The sequence below is a fragment of the Corticium candelabrum genome, chromosome 10, assembly GCF_963422355.1.
Source record: "Corticium candelabrum chromosome 10, ooCorCand1.1, whole genome shotgun sequence".
NCBI lineage: Eukaryota > Metazoa > Porifera > Homoscleromorpha > Homosclerophorida > Plakinidae > Corticium > Corticium candelabrum.
This window is the reverse complement of record NC_085094.1, coordinates 6,636,142-6,657,928: the sequence shown is the minus strand read 5'-3', so window position 1 is coordinate 6,657,928 and position 21,787 is coordinate 6,636,142. Positions and strand designations below refer to the sequence as shown.

Genomic DNA, 21,787 nt, shown 5'->3' with positions numbered 1-21,787 from the left:
ACTGCATCCAGTGTCTCGTAGCGTCTCGACCTTGGTGTTACCCACCCTTCCTTCAACGATGGGCATCTCCTCACGATTAGTCCGCTCCCGTATTCCGGTGCTGCTGACAAACGGAACTCTCTCTCTCCTGAATCCAACACTAAGTATCCCATAGGATCATAATGGGATAGGTCAGGGACAGAAGCAAACTGCGACTGATCCCTTGATGAAAGGCACCCGGCACCCACATTCTCTGCCTCTCTCGTTCGAACATGTTGCTGAAGTCCCTGCTAATGCTGATGCTTCCTTATGGCCGTCGCCGCTTTCTGCCGTGACTTCGCATCACCGGCTGTCCCACGCTGATGAGACCAACAATCTCTTGCCTCATGGCCCAGTTTGCTGCATATGTAACAACCTCTTTTAGGTCTAAACTTGCATTCTGACGTTTTGTGTCCGAATTTCTTGCAAAGGTAGCACTAAACGCCTGGAATCTCTAGTAATGCCTCCTTAGATTGAGCACAGTTGGCTTCCCCGTAAGTCGGAGAGGGGGTTTATTGATGTATGGTCGGGACAGAGTAGAACTTGCGGTTACGGGCTGTCAAAACTCTCCGCTACCTGCACTAACTCCATGAGATTGAGTATGTCTCTCTACTCTCTCTCTCTCTCTCTCTCTCTCTCTCTCTCTCTCTCTCTCTCTCTCTCTCTCTCTCTCTCTCTCTCTCTCTCTCTCTCTCTCTCTCTCTCTCTCTCTCTCTCTCTCTCTCTCTCTCTCTCTCTCTCTCTCTCTCTCTCTCTCTCTCTCTCTCTCTCTCTCTCTCTCTCTCTCTCTCTCTCTCTCTCTCTCTCACAAAGATGCGCTGCTAGATCTCTTGGACATGTGTTGATAAATTGTTCTCTTATGAACAGGTGCTTGATGCCGTTCGATGTGTCTGCAGTATGAGACAGCAATATCCATTTGTCAGATACGTATTCAATCGAGTAATAAACTGCTTCGGGTTGTCGCACAGCTCCGGGAGACACTTCCTAAACTTGTTGCGGTATCCATCCGTCGTTAAGTCATAGCGCTTGAGTAAGGTTTCCTTCAGTAAAACGAAGTTGTGAGCAGCGTTGTCCGGAATTCTGGAATACACATTTAAAGCCTTATCAGTGAGCAACGCACTTAAAGCTGTTGCCCACTTAGAGTGGGGCCAACCGTTGCTCTTTGCAAACCTCTCAAAACGTTGCAAGTAGCTATCTATTTCATCACTACTTTTCTGAAAAGGCTGTAATTTAGGAAACCTGCCTGGTCGCTTACCACTACCAAATCCTGGCTCGGCGGTTATCTCAACTTCTGTGGCCAATTCTCTTCCTACTTTCCTCATCTCCAACTCGTGCTTACGATCCGCTTCTCTCGCGTCAACTTCTAACTGTAACCTCTTCAAGCCTCTTTCTCTCTGTCTCTCTTCTCTTTCAAATGATTGCTGCTCTGTCACGAATGCTTGCAGCACTTCGCCACTTAGGCCCATTCTCTCTCCCATCTCGATTAATCGCTCCATTCTATGTACTCGACTTTACCCACTCACCTTTCACACTCTTCTACTAGTGACCCTCGTCTCACTTCTCGAATTGCTGCAACGTTTTCGTCACACGTTCCCTTCGCTTTTCCTTTCGCGCCTGAGCCCCCAGTGTAACGGTCTTCTCAAAGGATAGGCGAATGCGTGCCACACTACGCGGGCAGACGTTCGACGACGATCTGGGTCGATGACACACATGCACCTTACGTGTTTACTCACTACAACTTCCAAAATCACACTAATTCGAGTCTACACAACCGGCGTATATATATATATATATATATAGCGATCCTACCCTAGTCATGCAATTAACTCCATCCAAATTCCCTTATATGGTAACACAAAAGTCAAACTGTGGCTTCTCGTTAGACACGTATTACAAGCAGCAACAACTAGTCCCTCAGTTGCAGCAGGAAGATTTTCTGCCTTTAGCCATCCCTAGGCCTCTTTCATGTCCACAGGCGGTTGCTCAGTGAGATCGCGATACTGCCCGTGCATATGCTTCCCGCTCCAGGACAGCACACCAAGAGAACTGCAACGCGTCCGGTAATGTCTCGCATCTGTTTCAGGCGCTTGCTCGAAGCCACCTTCAACCGAGATGGATGCATTCCTGTGTAAGCTCTGCGACTTGTCGTCTGAAGCAAGACTCCTCCGAAGCTGTGCTGTAAAGCGACAAGCCATGTGCTTGATCGACTGTGAAGATTCTCCGGAGTCACACTCCCGTATCATCTCCATTAAAGGATCAGAACTGTCAGCAAAGTAACAGTTCAGCCTCACAATACAAGATTGATATGTCGACTCAATCTGTTGTAACCCCCTACCTCATCACTGCAAGGAGCGTACAGTCAATCAACGTCTGCAGAAGGATGGTAGATACCGTGCATAGAGAGGAGCTTTCTGGTCGGTCCATCGAGCCGCTGCAGGTCCGTGCACCTCCAATGAATGACGTCAGGACCGTAAGTGAGAACCGGTAGTGCAAACCCATTGATGGCTAGAATCTTGTTCCGACAATAAAACTCAGTCCGGAGAGCCACCTTCACTTTGTGGAAGTACTCAAGTTGAAGTCTCTTCCGCATCATGCTGTGCTGAATGCCGTTACTCTCATCTACACCCAAGTACTTGTGGACTTGACCCGGTCCAGACAATTGATGGTGTCCGTTTTTCCTAACGTCACTCCAGAGTTGTGTCCAGATATCCTGCCGTTGACAAAGTGTGCAACAGCACATTTTTCCAAACCAAATTTCATCTGGATGTCATTAGAGAAGGTAAGAACTGTGTGCAACAACCCATCCAACTAATCAGAGTTTCTGCCATACAGCATCTAAAGGCATTGGAGCAACCAACTGTGTGGCAAGCTGTCATAGGCTTGCTGGTAGTCCACCCAAGCCATGCTCAAGCTCTTGTGCTTGGTCCTACAGTCTCCAGTAAGCAGCTTGTTGATCAGCAGCTAATCCGTTGCACCAAGAGATCCCTGTCGACAACCCTTCTACTCCGTAGCCATGAGATTTCTCTGAACCAAATGCCCTGCAATCCTCTGTCTGATGACTGGGGTGAGGGTCTTATAGAAGACAGACAGACACGTGATAGACCGGCAATTTTGGCCTGGTCAGTCTAGTCATTCTTAGGAATCAGAGTGGTTGTTCCTTGAGACAACCAGTCGGATACAGAGTCTGGATTCTGAACCAGCAGGTTGTAGTTACCAGTCAGATCAATGTGATGACACGTGATACGCTTGACCCAGAAACCACAAACCATGTCTGGACCAGGAGACTTTCAGTTTCCCATCCTTTTGAGACACGATGTGACCTCATTGTCTGAGATAGGTAACCACTGCTGCTCATCTTTCCGGTGCGTCTCGCCATCGGTTTGACGTCTCAGCTAGAGAGCAGACTCATTGTGATGTACCTCAGTTTCTAAGATACCACCCCAATACTGTTCGATCTCAGACTCGGATGGCGGAGAAGTGACCTGGCTAGTCTGCTTACCCAACTCTCTGTAAAACCGTCCAACATCTCGTTGAAACAAACCATTCTGGCGAAGTCTCTCAGGATTCTTCTCCAGCAGACTGGTCCGCTCGACCTTGGACTTAAGTACCATTTTCAATCGATTGATGGAGACTTCACAACTCTCCAAACAGGAAATGCCCAACCGATGCCGGAGAAGTCGGAGTTTGTGTAACATACGAATGCCCGATGAACTCTTTGTAACCTCCTGCAACAGTGAGATCGCACGTCGAAGTGTGAGAATCTCAATATCCAGCCTTCGTCCCCATGTCGGTGTTTGAGAATTGGTTGACTTCGTCGTCTTTAAGCCCGCCTTTTGGACACTAGCGAAGCAGCAGAGTATACCAGGTAACTGATTTCACTCATATCTGGTTCTTCCTTCAACGAACTGATGATCGTGTTAAGATCGCCAATAAGTTTCAGCGTTCCACTGTTCACAAAGATCTTTGGAAGACGTGGTCTCTCACAGATAGAAATTTGCCTGACTTTCTGAAACTCCTCAAGAAACTCTCGACGAAGTACAGGATCCACAGCAGATCACTATCAAGCGAAAGGCCATCCTCCGTTTGGCTGCAGTCTGGACTGAGTTGAGATGTAGGAGTTTTCATCTTTCTAACCGAGAAGCTATACTAGGATGTGTAGTCATCAGATCAAAGCTCACAGAGTCACAAGGGATGATGATTCCCTGATAGCACTGCACTGAACTGAATCCAAAGTGTCATCTATGGATAGAATATAACCACTATCTCTTGCAGATGAGCAGTCCTTAGAAAGAACAGTGACTGACTGAACAATAGAGCAGTCTTCCAAATGATTAGCAAACTCATGATCCTCTTGCATTATTGACACGACAAGTTTCCTACCACGTGCATCAAGCGCCGTCCTGACTGAAGCCATGCAAGGTGACACATTGTCAAACAAAGGCGTGACAACAGAACTATTAGCTGATAAAGCAGAAACCACATCCAACGCCGACATTTGCACACCAGGACAAACATCAGTCGTAACAGATAACAAACCTGAGACGGGCTTTGCATCCTGTGCGGCCTTGCGTTTAATCTCCTCCAACTCTGATTCAGTCAGACTTCCAGAAGTTAGGAGATATCGCTTTTGTTCAGCCAAACGCTGCTCAGAGACGTCAGTCAGAGAAGGATTTTGCTCACACCACAGCTGATGCATGGGTTTTGTGAAAGCAGAGAACTTAAATGACAACAGCACATGGTAATAACAAAACATCACATTCCTATTCATTTGTCGCGTCCATTTCCGTTGTCTTGTTGCATTGCCGTTCCTGTTAGCAGAAATACCAGATTTGCTAGGAACGGTGGGCATCAAAGTAGTCTCGTAAGCGGGATTTGAAGCCAAATTCAAATCAGACGCCGCCCGAGCGATGGTTCGACCAGTCGCCCTACGCCCAGAACTTTTCCTGGTCTTCCGAACAGCTCCAGTGATTACAGAAGCCGAATTTTCTAGCCCTGTCCTGGTTTCCCGACAAGGAACGCGCTCCGCAGCTAGCTGAGACGATAGATACAGCTAGAAGTCTATCTTCCATCAATATAAGGGCCATATGTCGTGCTCAACCAGATCAGTCTGGTTTGTAAAGTCTATTACAAGTACTGGAAGCAAACCCTGCTTCAGAAGTACTTAGACCATCACGGCTGTCTAGAAAGAAGACATGACTTTACGAAGGATCCGAGTAGATCCCAGAAGCACTGTTTTCTGTAAGTGCTGCAGGTTGTGATGACCTGGAATAATGTCCAGCCACCGTGCAATACCTGCGTGCACTGTGCCCAAAGCTCCCAAGACCACTGGAACCACCAGTGTTCGACAATGCCACATGCGGCTTATCTCCAGTCGCAAGTCGCTGTACTCGCCAACTTATCAGCATGTTTCTTGACAATGTTGCCATCAGCAGGACAGCTGATATCAATAAGAAGACAAGTGTTTGTCTTCTTATTTCTGAGACAGATGTCTGGACGATTGGCTTTGATCTTCCTGGCAGTGGGGATGGTGGTATCCCACATCATAGTAATGTCATCCGTCTCCACAAGCCTATCAGGATGATGCCGGTACCATCTGCTCTCCACTGGAACCCCAAAATGGCGACAAACGTCCCAGTGAATGATGGATGCCACCTGATTTTGTCGATCAGTGTAGTCCGTCGGTGCCAAAGCACTACAGCCTGCCACAATGTGGTCGACTGTTTCCAGGCCTACACTGCACATGCGGCAAGTAGGACTGACATCACGATATAGAATCTTGCGCTCATAGTAGCGAGTCCGAAGAGCTTGGTCTTGAGCAGCAACAACCAGTCCCTCAGTTGCAGCAGGAAGATTTGCTGCCTTTAGCCATCCGTAGTTCTCTTTCATGTCCACAGGCGGTTGCTCAGTGAGACGACGATACTGCCCGTGCATAGGCTTCCCGCTCCAGGACCGCACACGAAGAGAACTGCAACACGTACGGTAATGTCTCGCATCTGTTTCAGGTGCTTGCTCGAAGCCACCTTCAACCGAGATGGATGCATTCCTGTGTAAGCTCTGCGACTTGCTGTCCGAAGCAAGACTCCTTCGCAGCTGTGCATTAAACCGACAAGCCATGTGCTTGATCGAGTGTGTAGATTTTCCAGAGTCACGCTCCCGTATCATCTGCATGAAAGGATCAGAACTGTCAGCAAGGTAACAGTTCAGCCTCACAATACAAGATTGATATGTCGACTCAATCTGTTGTAACCCCCTACCCCCATCACTGCAAGGAGCGTACAGTCGGTCAACGTCTGCAGCAGGATGGTGGACACCGTGCATAGAGAGAAGCTTTCTGGTCCGTCGATCGAGCTGCTGCAGGTCCGTGCACCCCCAATGAATGACGCCAAAACCGTAAGAGAGAACCGGTAGTGCAAACCCATTGATGGCTAGAATCTTGTTCCGACCATACAACTCAGTCCGGAGAACCACCTTCACTCTGCACAAGTACTCGCGACGGAGTCTCTCCCGCATCATGCTGTGCTGAATACCGTTACTCTCATCTACACCCAAGTACTTGTAGACTTGACCCGGTTCCAGACACTTGATGGTGTCCGTTTTTCCTACCGTCACTCCAGAGTTGTGTCCAGATAGCCTGCCGTTGACAAAGTGTGCAACAGCACATTTGTCCAGACCAAACTTCATCTGGATGTCATCAGAGAAGGTACGAACCGTGTGCAACAACCCATCCAACTGATCAGAGTTTCTGCCATACAGCTTCAGATCATCCATGTAAAGTAGATGACTGATAAGCTGACGTTTGGCAGTCTCACCAAGCCCAGAGGTCATCCGGTAGCCGTAACCGGTTCTGTTCAGCTCCTTGCTCAGAGGATTGAGAGCCATACAGAAGAGAAGTGGAGAAGTGAGTCACCTTGGAAAATACCCCTCCTGATCTGCATAAGCCTTGTCTTGATCGTACTTTTCCCGCAAGAAAGCACCATCGATGTCCTCCAACTCTTCATCACATGTGACAGGAACCCACACAAGACTGGACTGATCTTATGCAGCTGAAGGCATTGGAGCAACCAACTGTGTGGCACGCTGTCATAGGCTTTCTGGTAGTCCACCCAAGCCATGCTCAAGCTCTTGTGCCTGGTCCTACAGTCTTCAGTTAGCAGCTTGTTGATCAACATCTAATCGTTTGCACCAAAAGATCCCTGTCGACAACCCTTCTGCTCCGGAGCCATGAGGTTTCTCTGATCCAAATGCCCTGCAATCCTCTGCCTGATGACTGAGGTGAGGGTCTTATAGAAGACAGACAGACACGTGATGGGCCTGTAATTTTTGGCCTGGTCAGTCTTGTCATTCTTAGGAATCAGAGTAGTTATTCCTTGCGACAACCAGTCGGGTACAGAGTCTGGATTCTGAACCAGCAGGTTGTAGTTACGAGTCAGATCAGTGTGAAGACACGTGATACGCTTGACTCAGAATATTATATTATTATTATTATTATTATCATCAGCATCATTATTATTAACCCTAGGCGTAGCAAGGGTTATAGTAGTTGTCTTACCGGAAGTGGCGACCGACCAACTCGACAGAAATACCGACTCGCCGGAATACCAATTTGACGGAAACGACCATCTAGACAACTTTGGAATGTATAACGTGTGTTCACTGTTATCGCTCGTGTAATCTCGACATATGGTTGTTGGAGCTTGTTCACTAGTGTAGGCGGAGTCACACAGGACGTTCCAATTTTGATTTCTGATCATGACTTGAGTTTACCTACAAGATCATAGGGAACAGAGAGTAATTGAACGGGAGAGTAAGTGAACCTGCGACAAAGCACCGCTCCAATGTGACTTACCGTTTGATTATAAGACAGCCTGTCCATTCTCAACCACCTGTATAAACAAGTGTTGGGATGCTTGGTCTAGTGACATGCACGTGGTGTTAATTTGTGCATGCTTGCAACTAGGCGCTTGCCAGTACATGTGCAGCAACTGTTTGGTGTTGTTAAGCGTAGGCGTTGTTGCGATTGGAGTACGTACTTGTGCCTCGTTGTTGAGACTAAAATCAATCGTTGTGTGTTCTACAAACACACGCATAGATACGTTTCCTGCTTTGCAGTGCGTTTGGAAGCACATTGAATCAAACATATGGAACCAAAGTACCCGGAACTGGAAAGGGGTCAATTTCTTGACGCCTAGGGTTCACCACTGTAATGCTCCATTTCCTTGATTTTGGTAGTTACTTGGACATCTAAAGGTGCAACATTAATGTCTGCTATTGTTGTTGCCAACTCTATATATGATTGCAGGTGCACCAACAGCTGGGCAGTCAGTAGGAGTTTCTTTTGATGAGTCGTCCGTGCAAGAGTTGAGTTGCACAGCTTCACAGTATTCTGGTCTGAGTGGAGACATTACATTTGGATGGTACAGAAAAGAGAATGGGATTGATTCAGCTATTGCATTAGACTCTCGAGTAACAACTTCAACGAATTATGAAGGTTTGGGCAAATTTACTGGGAAATTGAAATTTACGTCTGTCAAGCGTTCTGATAGAGGATTAATCAAGTGCAGTGCTTTTAACAAGTATGGTGCTAGTGATATGTCTTCAGCTATATCAGTTGATGTCAAATGTGAGTTGGTTTGGTACCATTTCATGGTGCATTGTTACGAGTGATGTGTTGTTAGATGCTCCTGAAATTGTTAAAATTAGACCATCCAATCCAGTAGGAGTGAAAGGACAGAGTATCACTTTAAACTGTTCTGCTGGTGGTAATCCCTCTCCAGATTATGAATGGAGAGGAGGCAAGAGTGCAAAAGGATCTACTCTTGAACTAACATCACTTGAATTTAAGGATGAAGGGACATACAGATGTGTTGCTAGTAACACTATTGAAGCTGGTGCAAAGTCCAGTAGTGCATCAGTACAGTTGATAATTGAAGGTAATGTTCTTTTCGCACGTGTTTGTTGACATTTTGTATGTTTAGTTAACTATATGTGGTGTGTTTTAGGTCCTCCACAGAGATGTGTTGTGTTGTCAGTCAAAAGCTATAATGACTCTGAAGTGAATGTCAAAGTCAACTGTCCCGAAAATGGAAACTCAAGTGTAACTGTATATCATATAGAATATCAATTGGATGATGGCACCAGCAACATGCTGTGGGAAGAAAGAGAATTCAGTGCTACTGATTCTCAACCGTTTGTTGTTGTTGGTCTCAGTCCATTTACAAATTACAGCTTTAGAGCAACAGCAAGCAACAGGCATGGCTATGAACCTGGAAGTTTGGCAGCCGTTAATGTGGTATCTGTGACTACTGCTGAAGGCTGTAAATTTTTTTCTAATTTAAGGATTTATTTTGTGATTGTGTGATTTGCTGTATTTACTAGATCCCGGTTCTCCCAATTTAGTGAGTTTATCAGGAAATGCTTCTGCTCACTGGTTTGTTGTGTCTTGGTCACCTCCCAGTCCACCTAATGGTGTTCCTCGCTATTACTTTGTTTACTACAAACCAATTGGTGTTCGTCAAGTGAGAGATGTGGATGGGTACAAGATACTGAATGCAACAGCCACATGGGCCAATTTGACAATGCTCACTCCATTTACACAATATAGTGTTGAGGTGGCAGCAGTGAACGTTCGGTCTCATGATGGTAAGGTGTTGGAAGGACAAAGAAGTACTGCCATTGTTGCCAACACATCAGAAGATGGTAAGTTTGTATCGTGATTTGGCTTGGTATGCATTTACTTTGAAGACGTGTCTTATTCAAGTTAGTTTTTTGCACGTAGAAGTATGTTACAGTAATGACAAGTATGTTCTTTGTTTTATTTATTGCTAGGAGTTTAGCACAGCTGTCTGATTGGCCTTTATTGTAATAGAGATCAGTAAATACGTTTGGTTGATTGTCCCTTAATGCCTGTTAGTTGTACTTAATTGTAGCACCACATTATATAGCTATCTGGCAGCATATATGGTCCAGCTATTGTGACAGGCACGTATTATGTAAAGCAGTTTGAAGGCAATGGATGCTTTCATGTGTGAAACATTCATTGAAAAGTAGCATTGCAAAATTGTAGCCAGGGTGGGCATGTAATTACTATGCAGGTATGGTTTGTAGAAGATTTATATTAGCAGACAACCTGTAAATGCTCTTTGTCTCACTCTATGGTGTTGTCATGCAATAATTAATCAAGGAGAAAATCTGATTCATCTATTTGAAGACTTTTGGCTTCTTGTTGAGCTTAACTACTTTTGTTAATCAATTCGTATTTATATACTCCAGCTTATTCTAGAATGTTAGAGCTGTAATTTTTGCTTTAAAAAGACTGAAACCCTGACCTGAGAGCAGGGAAAGCTGATGGCAGATTACAGGTTTGGCTTTCGTATTTTATAAATGAAAAGACTTGATTGATGTAGGTGACTTGGTTGCACAGTCTACAAGCAGCTCACCAAACAGTTGCCAACTTTGTAGTTTGTTATTGTCTAATATTGTATTGTTTTATCAAACAAGTGATGCTCTGGTGATTACTGTAGTTGTAAATGGGCCTGCTAAACTGGAGCAACTAATACCCCATTCACAGGAGCATTTGTAACTGTGCCAGCACGGTATGGCATGGTTTGGCTCGGGTTCACTTCGTAGTGTGAATGCCGGCCGAACCGAACCGAACGGTGCTGATTTGACCCACCTCAAGTTGCCATGCCAGCAGGGTTTGGTTTGGTTTCGTTGTGCAGTGCTTGTCAAAACAAAGACGACGTCGACGTGTATGCTCAGTACTTCTCCTCTATATTTCCGCAGACTGTTCTAGTGCCAGCGAAAAGTAAGCGCGGACAGCTTGTTCCATGACGACGTCTGTATCTAGCGTGCGCAAAAAAGACACGCCTACTACATTGGGCTGGCTTACTTTGTGAGAAAGCCGTGTAAACAAGGGCTGGCTCGCTTCATTAGCCCAGGCTCGGCTCGGCTGGGCTGAGTTTGGAGCCGTGCTCGTGTGAATGGGGTATTAATCCAAGATACAGCTGATGTGCATTTGGTTTTGACTTCTTAAATACTGACATTGCTAAATGTAATCATGATGATGTTGTATGCGTGTCTGTCTGTCTGTTGTATATTGCTGCGCTGTTAACTGACTGCACTCTGACTATCTGTATCTGTTGTTGTTTTGTAGCTGCTACAACTGCACCACGTTCCCTAAAATATTCTTTTATTTCACCACATACAGTCACTGTAATGTGGAGTGAACCTGAAACACCAAATGGAGTTATCAGATATTACATTGTTGAATACATGCTGTCAGATGGGACTGGAGACAAAACACGTGTTAAATTTGTGAAAGAGCGTATGCAAGAGATTGGTGGTCTAATACCGTCAACAAATTATAATGTCACAGTTCGAGCTTTCACAGTTGGTGTTGGACCAGCAGCATCCATTACTGTTATGGCAGCTGCTATAAGTAATTTTTACTTTCAACATTTAGTGTTCTTTTATTATTACTGGATTTTCTTGATTTAGCACCAACTCCACCTCAGAATTTGAGAAATTCAAGTGTGACATCAAACTTAATTATTCTACAATGGGAGAGGCCTATTAGCTATAATGGTGCTTTTCAGTACTACACTGTAAGAAAAGTTGTACGTGGATGAGTAGATGCACGAATGCATGTGCATACAAGGTCATGACTGCAAATTATTGTCTAAACTTTACTGTGCAGGTTTACAACAGTATTGGTAATGCTTCATACAGCAAGAGTTCCGACATCGAGAGTCATGAAAACCTATACGTCTTGAAGGGCCTCAAACCGTACACCGAGTACAAAGTATATCTGACAGTAACGAATAACGCAAGGTCCAATCCAGAAAGTTCCCCTAGTAACATGATTACAGTACGCACACTGGCAGCTTCTCCTCAGACACCAGACAAACCTTTAGCTAGTGATTTTGCATCATCAACGTCAGCTGTAGTATTTGTACCTCCTACTGTGAATGATGAAAATGGTCCAATAGAGTATGTTGTTACCTTTCACTGTTTTGGGAATGTTTTAATGTGAACATGTTTTAGGTATGTTGATATTATTGTTTATGAGGGTACCACTGGATCTAATGCTCCTTCGGTATCTAGTGTACCACGTATTGTAGGACCGTATGAGCAACAGGGCACAGACAACACATGGTATGTAACAGCTCGATACAGTTACATGAGTTACAAACAGAACATACAAGGGAAGCAGTTTATCGTTGGAACTGATTCAACGTCTGGTGAAAACAATGAGTACAAAAATGTTCCACTTAAGTCTGATTCGACTTACTTTATATATATTCGTGTGGTTGCAATGTTGGATAATGGAAGTGGGGTATGATGATATGTGGATGACTACATAGCTTTGAGAGACCTTATATATTATGATTTCTAGATGAAAGAAACAGCAATTGGTGAACCACTAAGTAAGATGATGATTATTATTTGGGTACCCATAGTTCCATTACAGTAATGTTGATCATTTTTGACATGAAGGAGTTTTGACAAAGGCAGAAGAGTTACCATCAAAGGGAGGATCAAGTTCTGTGTTGATCATCACAGTTGCTGTTACACTAAGTGTCATCATTCTTGTGCTAATCATCACACTTTTTGTTTTTCTGAAGTGAAATATCTAAGTTACAAATATTTGTAATATTTAACTTTTAAGCTTTTATGTGTGATGCAGGAAGAATTACAGATGTGCTAGAAAAGAGATGACATTGGAGCCTGTCAGATGTGATAGCGTCATTACCAATCCTAAAGTAACATCTGGAAGAAGTAAATGTTTGGAGACAAGCACTGAGATAATGACAGTTAATAGCTTATACACTACTACAGGTGAGAATATTGACATGATATGAAATTGCAAACTATATAATTTACTATTTATCAAGGCTTAGTTCATTTATGGCATTGTTTTGTATACAAGTCATCGCTAATGTAGTAGTGTTTGTTGACAGAATACTACTATAGATCTAATTAGTGGCCATGACTGCAAGATTTTGACTACTGTACAGTCCGTAGTAGGATGCATGGCAAGTGCCAGAATGCAAGGAGTGAGTATTGGTTCTGCATGCATGACAGTTTTAATAATAGTTTATTAACAGTTGCGCATAACCATGTTTTTCAAAAAACCCATTGTTACAATGTAATTTGAAGCGTCGTGTTTCACTTTTGAGATACATGTAGTTTAAAAAGGATTATATTTAATATTTATTGACTTGTGCATGCAGGATCGAGTCTTGTCTTGTACACAGTATATCACTGAATGCCTAAGACACTCAAGTCTTTGTCTAGTAGTTATCGTGGATAAGCACATCAGATTTGCTCTTACAGGTGCAGGCAGCAGTGATGAATCACGTGGATATGTAGAGGTTAGAGCTGTTGCAGTTGATCAAGACAGGAAGAATGAGGAACCATTGTATGAGAGTATGGATGGTGAATCGGTACTTTGATCTCAATGTAATAAAAGAGAAAACTTTTTTATAACGATTTGTGGCTTTTTCGGACATTTAAAATGCATTTCTTAGTTCTTGCATGTGTTGTATGTTGTAGCTAGTCTGTATGAAGGGTTAGCTAGAAGTGAGAAGAATAATTAACTTCGTATTGTTTGGGATTATCTGCTTGTGAGAAGATAATTAAAGCTGAATAGAGTGTAAACAAACAAGTTTTACAAGAAAAAGATTCTGAGTATCAACTGTCAAGTTTACTGGTTGAACTGACAGCAGGCAGCAACAGTTCACACATCACCCCATGCACTCTCAGACGTGCAGATGGCACAATCACAGCCATTACGTCACTACTAAAAATTAAGAATCACGCATAACTTTGACGACAGTGTGGTAATTAAGCTACCAGTTTTGAAGACTAACGTTTATACCAAGAGCATGGTTTGTTTGTTTAGACATGCATATGCAGTCATTGATCAGGAAGTGACTTTTCTAAATCATGCAGTAAAGAAAGGAAACTTTAGATGATCCCGGCAATTGCAACGCATTTTACAAACATGGTTAATTAATAAGGATCTGCATGACTATCTACGTGACTATAGAAATTAATGTATACAGTTCTACATGTAGTCCATACACATACATATATTGCATAAGGGCATAACAAATGAGAACTCAGATTCAAAAAATTATATACAGATACTCGTCAATTCTATGGCGACTTCAAAGGGTACCGGTGTCATAGGGAATTTGGCATCCTCGGAAATTTGGTATCCCCGAGCCATATTCACTAGGGAATTTGCTATCCCTTCGGGACATTTTGCATCCCCGAACCGTATATCCTGGGGAATTTGGAATCCCAGGAAATCTGGCATCCCCCGAGTCGCATTTTCTGAATTTGGCATGTCCGAGCGGTATTTTCTAGAGAATTTGACATCGCAAGCCGTATTTCCTAGGGAATTTGACATCCCCGAGCCATATTTCCTAGGAAATTTGGCATCTCCGAGCCATATCTCCTAGGGAATTTGGCATCCCCCAAGCAGTATTTCCTAGGGAATTTGGCATCTCTCGAGCCGTATTTTTTTAGAGAATTTGACATTCCTGCGCCGTACTTATTATGAGAATTTCGCACATCTAAAAAGGTGACATTCTAAACTCTATTTTACAGTCTGCGTTTTTGTGCTAAATTTCTAACAAATTGACATGTTACAAATTGCGTGTTTGTTGTCTAATTAAATTTGCGACCGAAAACATCTATTTTAGTTAACTTCCTTAAAGCAATTGACTCTATATCGTCTACTGTAGTCACAGCGTTCTTACAAACAGTTGTCACAGCGTCATTTGTCACTTTGTTGTGGTAGATCATGTGTAAGACAACCAACGTGAAACCAGTCCTCACAATTTTGACACCGCACGGTATCATCGCATTCTTCTGGCATCAAACAGTTGCGGCAAATTTCTATGTCGGTACGGCGAAGTCTAGGAGTGCGTCTAGCAGTTGTTTGGGCGCATTGCAGAAAACCTGTCATTTTCTTCTAATGCAAGCATTTGTACAGATGCTCTCTCATTCGTGGTTGGTCGAATTTCAGGCTTGCTACATCATCTCCTAGAGCTAAATGTACAGCAAATTCAATAGCAAACACACCACAGTCAACGCCTCCTCTCTGCTGTTGAACATAACATCGTGTGTTCAGAGCTACAATTGATTAGCCGTCCAGGGCTATGCATGGCTATATATATATATATATATATATATATATATATATATATATATATATATATATATATATATATATATATACATATATATATATACATATATATATATATATATATATATATATATGTATATATATAAATATGCGTTGGGTCGTAATGCATCATGCGATCAGTCGACTGACGAGCTACCGTGAACTTCCAATGAGTCATAGCGAGGCGGCGATATATGGTCATGTGCCAGTGCAACAGAGTCCACGACCTCATGGTGATATCATTCTAATACCAGACACCATCTAACCTAGATGATGACGCAAAGATCAACATACAGCCTACGCACAGCCGGCAGACGTCACTTCTTCCACCTAGCTAGACTTGCTACAGTTCAGACAGTGTAATATGCTTCTCTCGGTTTCTGCAACACTTCTTAGAATGGTAGAACTAATTGAAAATGATGAGAGACAATCCAGACGTAGACACAGCTAGACGGCACTGAATCTATCATGTACGAGAACTTGTGCATGGCATGGGCTAGTCGGTGTTTCGTACTAAAAACAATGACATCACCGAAAGTTCGTGAACTCTGCAGCATAGTGGCACATGATCGTCTAGCATCATCGCACAATTACTTCTTGGAAGTTCACCGGTAGTTCGTCGGCCGACTGATCATTTACCTACATGATGGATAGAGGATACCAAATTCCCCAAGGGATGCCAAGAGAGGTGCCTCAGACCCTCAGAGAATATGGCTCGGGGATACCAAATTCCCTAGTGAATACGGCTCGGAGGTGCAACAAACAGGGGATGTCAAATTCCCTATGACACCTGAACCACAGCTACTAGAAGAAGGCAAGCAGCTTACTGTTATTGTCTATTCTTTCTCTACACTAGCTAACTATAGTTTAGGTAAATTCTAATGGTTTTAGCTATAACTAACCCAAGCTCAGTTAGTTAAGAGTAATAAAAAACGCTGACTTGACCACACGTAATTATAAGAAAGTGTTAATATGAATACACAACGTATTGATATCAATGATTTACCACAAACCTATAGCGTGCTACGTTAATTGATTATCTGGGATTTAGTAGCTATCCTGCAGAAATATCCTGTAAAGGGAACTTGCGAGTGTTGTGGGCGTTCCACAGGACTAATGAAGCAAGTTCTGCTACTCTCCGCGATATGTCTTCTGCTTTTGACTTTGCACAACGTTTGGGCAGGTAAGCTTCTTTAGTATCATACGTGCACTCCAAATACCAAGACTTCAAACGGCGTACTGCAGAGATAGAAACCAGCAAAATCCAAAAAGAGAAGGTCATCTAGTTTCAGTACCTTTTTGATACTAGCGAACACTCCGTGGGTTGTGCTCCACATGGCAACCGAAGAAAAGATGCACATCCACACTTACGAACGCGTCCGAGTACTGTAGAGGCCATTCGCAAAGAAGTCACAAAAACAGAATTGTCAAGACATCCGTATAAAGACTATGACAAAATTTGGGAAAATACAGGAGGCCTTTAATTAAATACTACGTGCAAAGACTACTTCTTCGTTGCCAAGGAATATCGAACAATTGTGGAATCGCGGTAGGCAAAAGAAGGTGCATAACGCTGCAGAAAAGGACGAGCTCTTTGCTGTAATCAAGCAATGCAAAGAAGAAGAAACGTCCGACAAGCCTTTTCTAAAAGATATGTACAAGGCGCTTCGTATCCAATGTGTTTCTTGGCCAATGACAGGCAAATGAGAGACATAGTTAAATGCTGTAAGAATCCTGTAGAATTTACTATTCTTGGAATTGATACCACTCACAACTGCGGTGAATTCTGGCTTCTAGACGACTACTGGATACAAACACTTACAGTTGAGAATAAGACGTCGAAACAATCATCCTGTACTAATTGGACCTCCCCTGCCTCACAAAACGAAGGATGAATCTTTTTATCGCTAGATGTCGTCTTGCATGACGAGAATTTGCCTAGCCGTGAAAAATATTCTATAGCTGCCGGGTCAAATAGAGACCGAGCATTATTTCGTGGCTTCTTGCAAGCGTTTCCTAACCCTACTCATGTTCTCTGCAAAAAGTACTTTGAAGACGACATTCAACGTAAGTTGACTAGTCTATAGTAATGACAGGGAATTACAGATGGGAGTTCATAAAAAATATATTTGGCTGTAACAAAGACAATCAGCGAGGATTGATCGACAGTAAGATAAAGAAGAATTTCGTTGTCGCTTGGTGAACATGCAAAACACTTGGAAAATATGAGCAATTTCAGCACGGAGTACTGAATCGGTATCCTTCTATTTGTGGTTTGTCAAGTATATATATATATATATCAGTCTCTAGACATGCAAGAAAAGGCGATACTTAGCGTTAGGCAAAAAGTTGGTTTAAGTGATGATTTCTTTTACATTAACGACGTTGAAAGTTCTCACAATGTGCTAAAACAATCGTGCAACCGAAATATGTCAGATTGTCAACTTTTGTTAGACAACTATGAGAATTGGTAGACAAACAGCAAAAAGACGTAGGTAGGGCACTCGTTGGAACAGATCCTTATACACTATCTACAGCAATGTGGAAGTTGACAGCCACAACTAAATGGTACACACAGATGGGAGAGTTAGAGCGAGCCAAGTACATCATGCGATTCTCCCGCCTTCAACTGAGAACATCTCAGTGTGCTATGTTCAAACATAACACTGCAGAAGTGGCAGACACAAAGCCTCAAGAGCTGTCTGAGAAGTCTATCGTGGAGACCACAGTAGGGCCGGCCTGATGTAAAGAGATCTAAAATAAAGGGTAGTGTAGAACCCATGTGTGCTGCAAATTTACAAGTGTAATTACAAATGCTTTATCTGCTACTTGTTCTGTACATAGCTATCTTCTTTTGAGGACACTGGGTTAACATCATTGACTTATTCCGGATCGCGGAAGAACGCTGAAAAAATACTAAACACAACTAACAGCATTGTTGATGAGCCTGAAAACGTTGAAGCTAAAGTAGTCATTAGCTTAACAGGATCGCATCTTCAGTTTGTTCAAATAAAAGGTAAGGGTAAGCTAAAATGCTAGTGCGAAGGGTTTCGACAGAGAAATCTCTGTGCGCACGCCGTTGCCATAGCCGCACGAATTGACCAAGTTGGCGATCTTCTGCCGGTTTTTCATTCTAGGACTGGCTCGGCAAATCTAATAATAGTCCTACAGCCCAAGGTCAGTTTTTCAAAAGTCCGTCGCCACAACGGTTCGATCTAAATTTTATTATTGATATCTCGACAGACGACATAGAAGAGTGCAAATGTAACATTAGTTAGTCTGAAAAAGTGTCCAAAGTACTAGAACCAAAGATAACCTGCGTTGCCATAGCAACCCAGGTTTATTACTCAAAACGGTAATCTTATCTAATCCATCTTATCTAATCAAGTTAGTAGTCTAACTATATAGTATTTTAACTTTGTCAAGATAAAGAAAAATAATCTAAATGTGTCTTTCTAGTCTATAATATTACTATGTGTGCAGCAAACTTGAAGCAAATTAACGACTAGCTAAAGGTAAGTCAGCTGCTCTAGAACTCTGCTTCATCATCACTCTCTTCGCTGTCTGTTTCACGTCTACATGAAGCGGTTTGGTTGTCACAGTCTTCACAACCACAAGCATCTGTACAAGGCATCCCTTCACGTACGCAAGAACGTCGACGTGAACTACATCCGGTATGACAACGCCAATTGACTAAAACCAGTAGGTCATCAGGTGCTGGTTTTCGTGTCATCCATTTCATTGTTTATTGATCATTCACAATTTCCCACCCATACCCACAACGAGAGGGTACAACCAGTTTGGCTTGAAGAGCTCTTACCCAAACTTCGGCTTGATAGTTAGCTCTCTGCACGTGCAACTGTAGGGCGTCCGGGTTGGGGAAGATTGTCGCCTTGTGCACCCTTTACAGAGAACAGGTCGTACCTGCAGTCATTAATGGAATTCGTCTTTGATCCATACAACTGACAAACAAACGTTTCGCATACAGTAAACAAATCATCAGAAACATTAAATGTACCACTAAGTCGTTGGATACCATCACGTAGTTGCGAATTCGATTGCAGCAATTGTAAACCAGTCTTTTTCCCTCGCCTTTTGAAAGCAGATGTAGTATCACAGCCAGTTAGAGAGTGTAATCCTAGAAGTGCGTCGCAAACGTTTTCACTAACGGAATTTCTCACAGATTGAATGTCAATAAACCGTGAGCGCGTTTTAGTCCCTGTTCGAAAACAATATGCGAGCGGAGATGGCAGGACACAAAGAGCAAGCCAGAATGATAACGTCCGTATCTGGTGATCGTATCACTACACTCGCGAAACCCATCGTAGCCGCATGTGCTGCATGAAGTAGCAAACGAGTGGCAGCTTCTTCATGACAACATTCCAGATCTGCTACACATTGGGCAGTAACTGCAACTCCATCACTGCTTGTTAGAAGGGTGCATTTGGCATCGTGAGTCACGTAGAATAGGCGATGATGAAGACGTTCAGCATATTCTGGTCTGATCCATTCTTGCAAGAGAAAATCTGAGAGATTTGTCTTGTTATTGTCAAGCGATAAGTACTTCTTCCACTGTGATGGACACTTCTGCAATCGATTAGCTATGTTAATTTTTACGATTCCCTGTTTTACTCTCCGGCTTCGTTCGCAACGTTTGATGCTATAAGTAGGGTATCTGTCGACCACAAAATCGATCCGGACAAAACCAGACAAGAAATCTGCTGTAGCTACATCAAACGCCTTCATGGCAAGATCTGCAAATGTAGCTGGGATTGTACCTAAACTTTGCAGCAATGCCATGGCATCAATCATCCACGTAGCATTGCCAGGCACATTTTCGGCAGGAGGAATGTCTTTCTCTAACAGATCGAGCAGTTTTGACTTTGCAGTTTTTGCCAAGCTTCCAACCACTGACGCTAGAGACCAAGGGAGAGGACCTAGTTTGTAGCAAAGAACATCACGCATATTTAAAGTACTAGTAAAACAACTGCCATTATCCACTCTGAAATTCCAAGTAAGACTATTGAGGCTCTAACTTTATCGATAGTGGCTTGGCTGGCGGCTGCGCTGACTATGTGTACATCCATTTGGACATGGCATCGATAATTACTAAAGACATCTTTCCCATGAACGACTCGGCATCAATATGGAGCCGTGTCCAAGGCATTTGGGGCCATCCCCATGGTTGTAATGGACATCTCATTGGTGACTTCTTTGTTTTTTGACATGTTGAGAATGCCTTGGTAATTCGTTCTATGGCTGTGTCTACTCCAGGCCACCATGCACAGGAAACTCCTTGCCAGGGCTTTGGTTCGACAGACTCCTAGATGCCCTTCATGTAGTGTCTCCATGGTAGCCTTGTTCTATTGTTGCGGAGTATCTCCACGCGATGTCCCCACAACATGCATCCTTGCTGTAGCCTTACTTCCCCTTGTTTCTGCCACAGAGCCGACAGTTCTGCAGACTGGGAGTCCTCCTGTGTTATTGGCGACTGGCATGGGCAACCTGTAGAAGTATCCAGTGTCGTACCTGAGAAACAGGGATCTCAAGATGTTATGTCTGCAATCTGTTTGGCTGTAACTGGCCAAGCATCCAATCGTTGTATGGTTAAAATGATTTCTCCGGGTATTCCTGCCGGTGTTCTGGTGGGCTCAGTGCATCCGCTTTGCTGTGTTTGGACCTTTCTCGGTATTGCAGATCATACTGGTATGCTGCCAATTTTAATGTGTAACGCTGCATCTTTGTTGTCGTGGCTGAAATACCTTTTTCTGGCTTGAGTAAACCCAACCGTCGTTTGTGATCTGTGAGCAATGTGATGTTCCTCCCGAAAATATACTTGTGGAACTTTTGGGTACCAAACACCAGGGCTAACCTTTCTTTGTCAACCTTTTGGCATTTCTTCTCTGTGTCATTCAGTGAGCATGAGGCCAATGCAATTGAGCGTTTTCTCCCATCCTCCATCTTGTATGACAATATGCTTCCCAAACCATATGGTGAGGCATCATAAGCCAACACCAGATGCTTGACCGGATCATAGTGAGCCAATACTCTTGTAGGTATCAACTGTTGCTTTGCTTCTTCAAAGATCTTGCTTTGCTTTAGTACATTTCTATTTTGCCCTCGTTGCAAGCTAACTGATATATAAGGATGCTAAGATGTTGGTCGGTTATAGTAGTTGACTAAGCCCAGAAATTGACTTGGAGTTCTGTCACATCTTTGGTTCCGGCGCTTCCTTCAGCGATTTGACCTTGATGGGATCTGAATGCAGTCCTTGTTCATCAAACGATCTATCCCAAGTAGGTGACTGACTTGGTCATAAAGGTGCACTTCACCCTCTTTAATCGGAAACCTGTCGTTTTCAGCCTGCTCTGCACGTTATCCAGACCCTGCATATTCTCTTGTTTTGACTGTGCCGCTACTAGAATATTATGAAGGTAGTTGTTTGTTGTGGTATTCCCTTCAGCACTCATTCCAGTACTCTCTGAAATATACTGTAAATCAACAAAATTTCGTAAGCATCTAACTTTCGTAAATTTTGTAAGGGATCTCAGATTTACTAAAGTTAAATGC

The 21,787-nt window shown here is 43.3% G+C and overlaps 1 protein-coding gene across 1 annotated transcript; it reads left to right on the top strand.

Moving 5' to 3' along the window:
* The first annotated feature begins 8,292 nt into the window (after positions 1 to 8,292).
* LOC134185979 (receptor-type tyrosine-protein phosphatase F-like) lies at positions 8,293 to 13,699 on the top strand. Its single transcript, XM_062653876.1, has 12 exons — positions 8,293 to 8,638; positions 8,694 to 8,948; positions 9,018 to 9,332; positions 9,394 to 9,714; positions 11,171 to 11,455; positions 11,515 to 11,621; positions 11,714 to 12,006; positions 12,061 to 12,352; positions 12,413 to 12,443; positions 12,514 to 12,640; positions 12,704 to 12,855; positions 13,354 to 13,699. The coding sequence occupies exons 1-12, from the start codon at positions 8,308 to 8,310 to the stop codon at positions 13,470 to 13,472; spliced, it is 2,628 nt and encodes an 875-aa protein (XP_062509860.1). The 5' UTR covers positions 8,293 to 8,307; the 3' UTR covers positions 13,473 to 13,699.
* Positions 13,700 to 21,787: the final 8,088 nt, after the last annotated feature.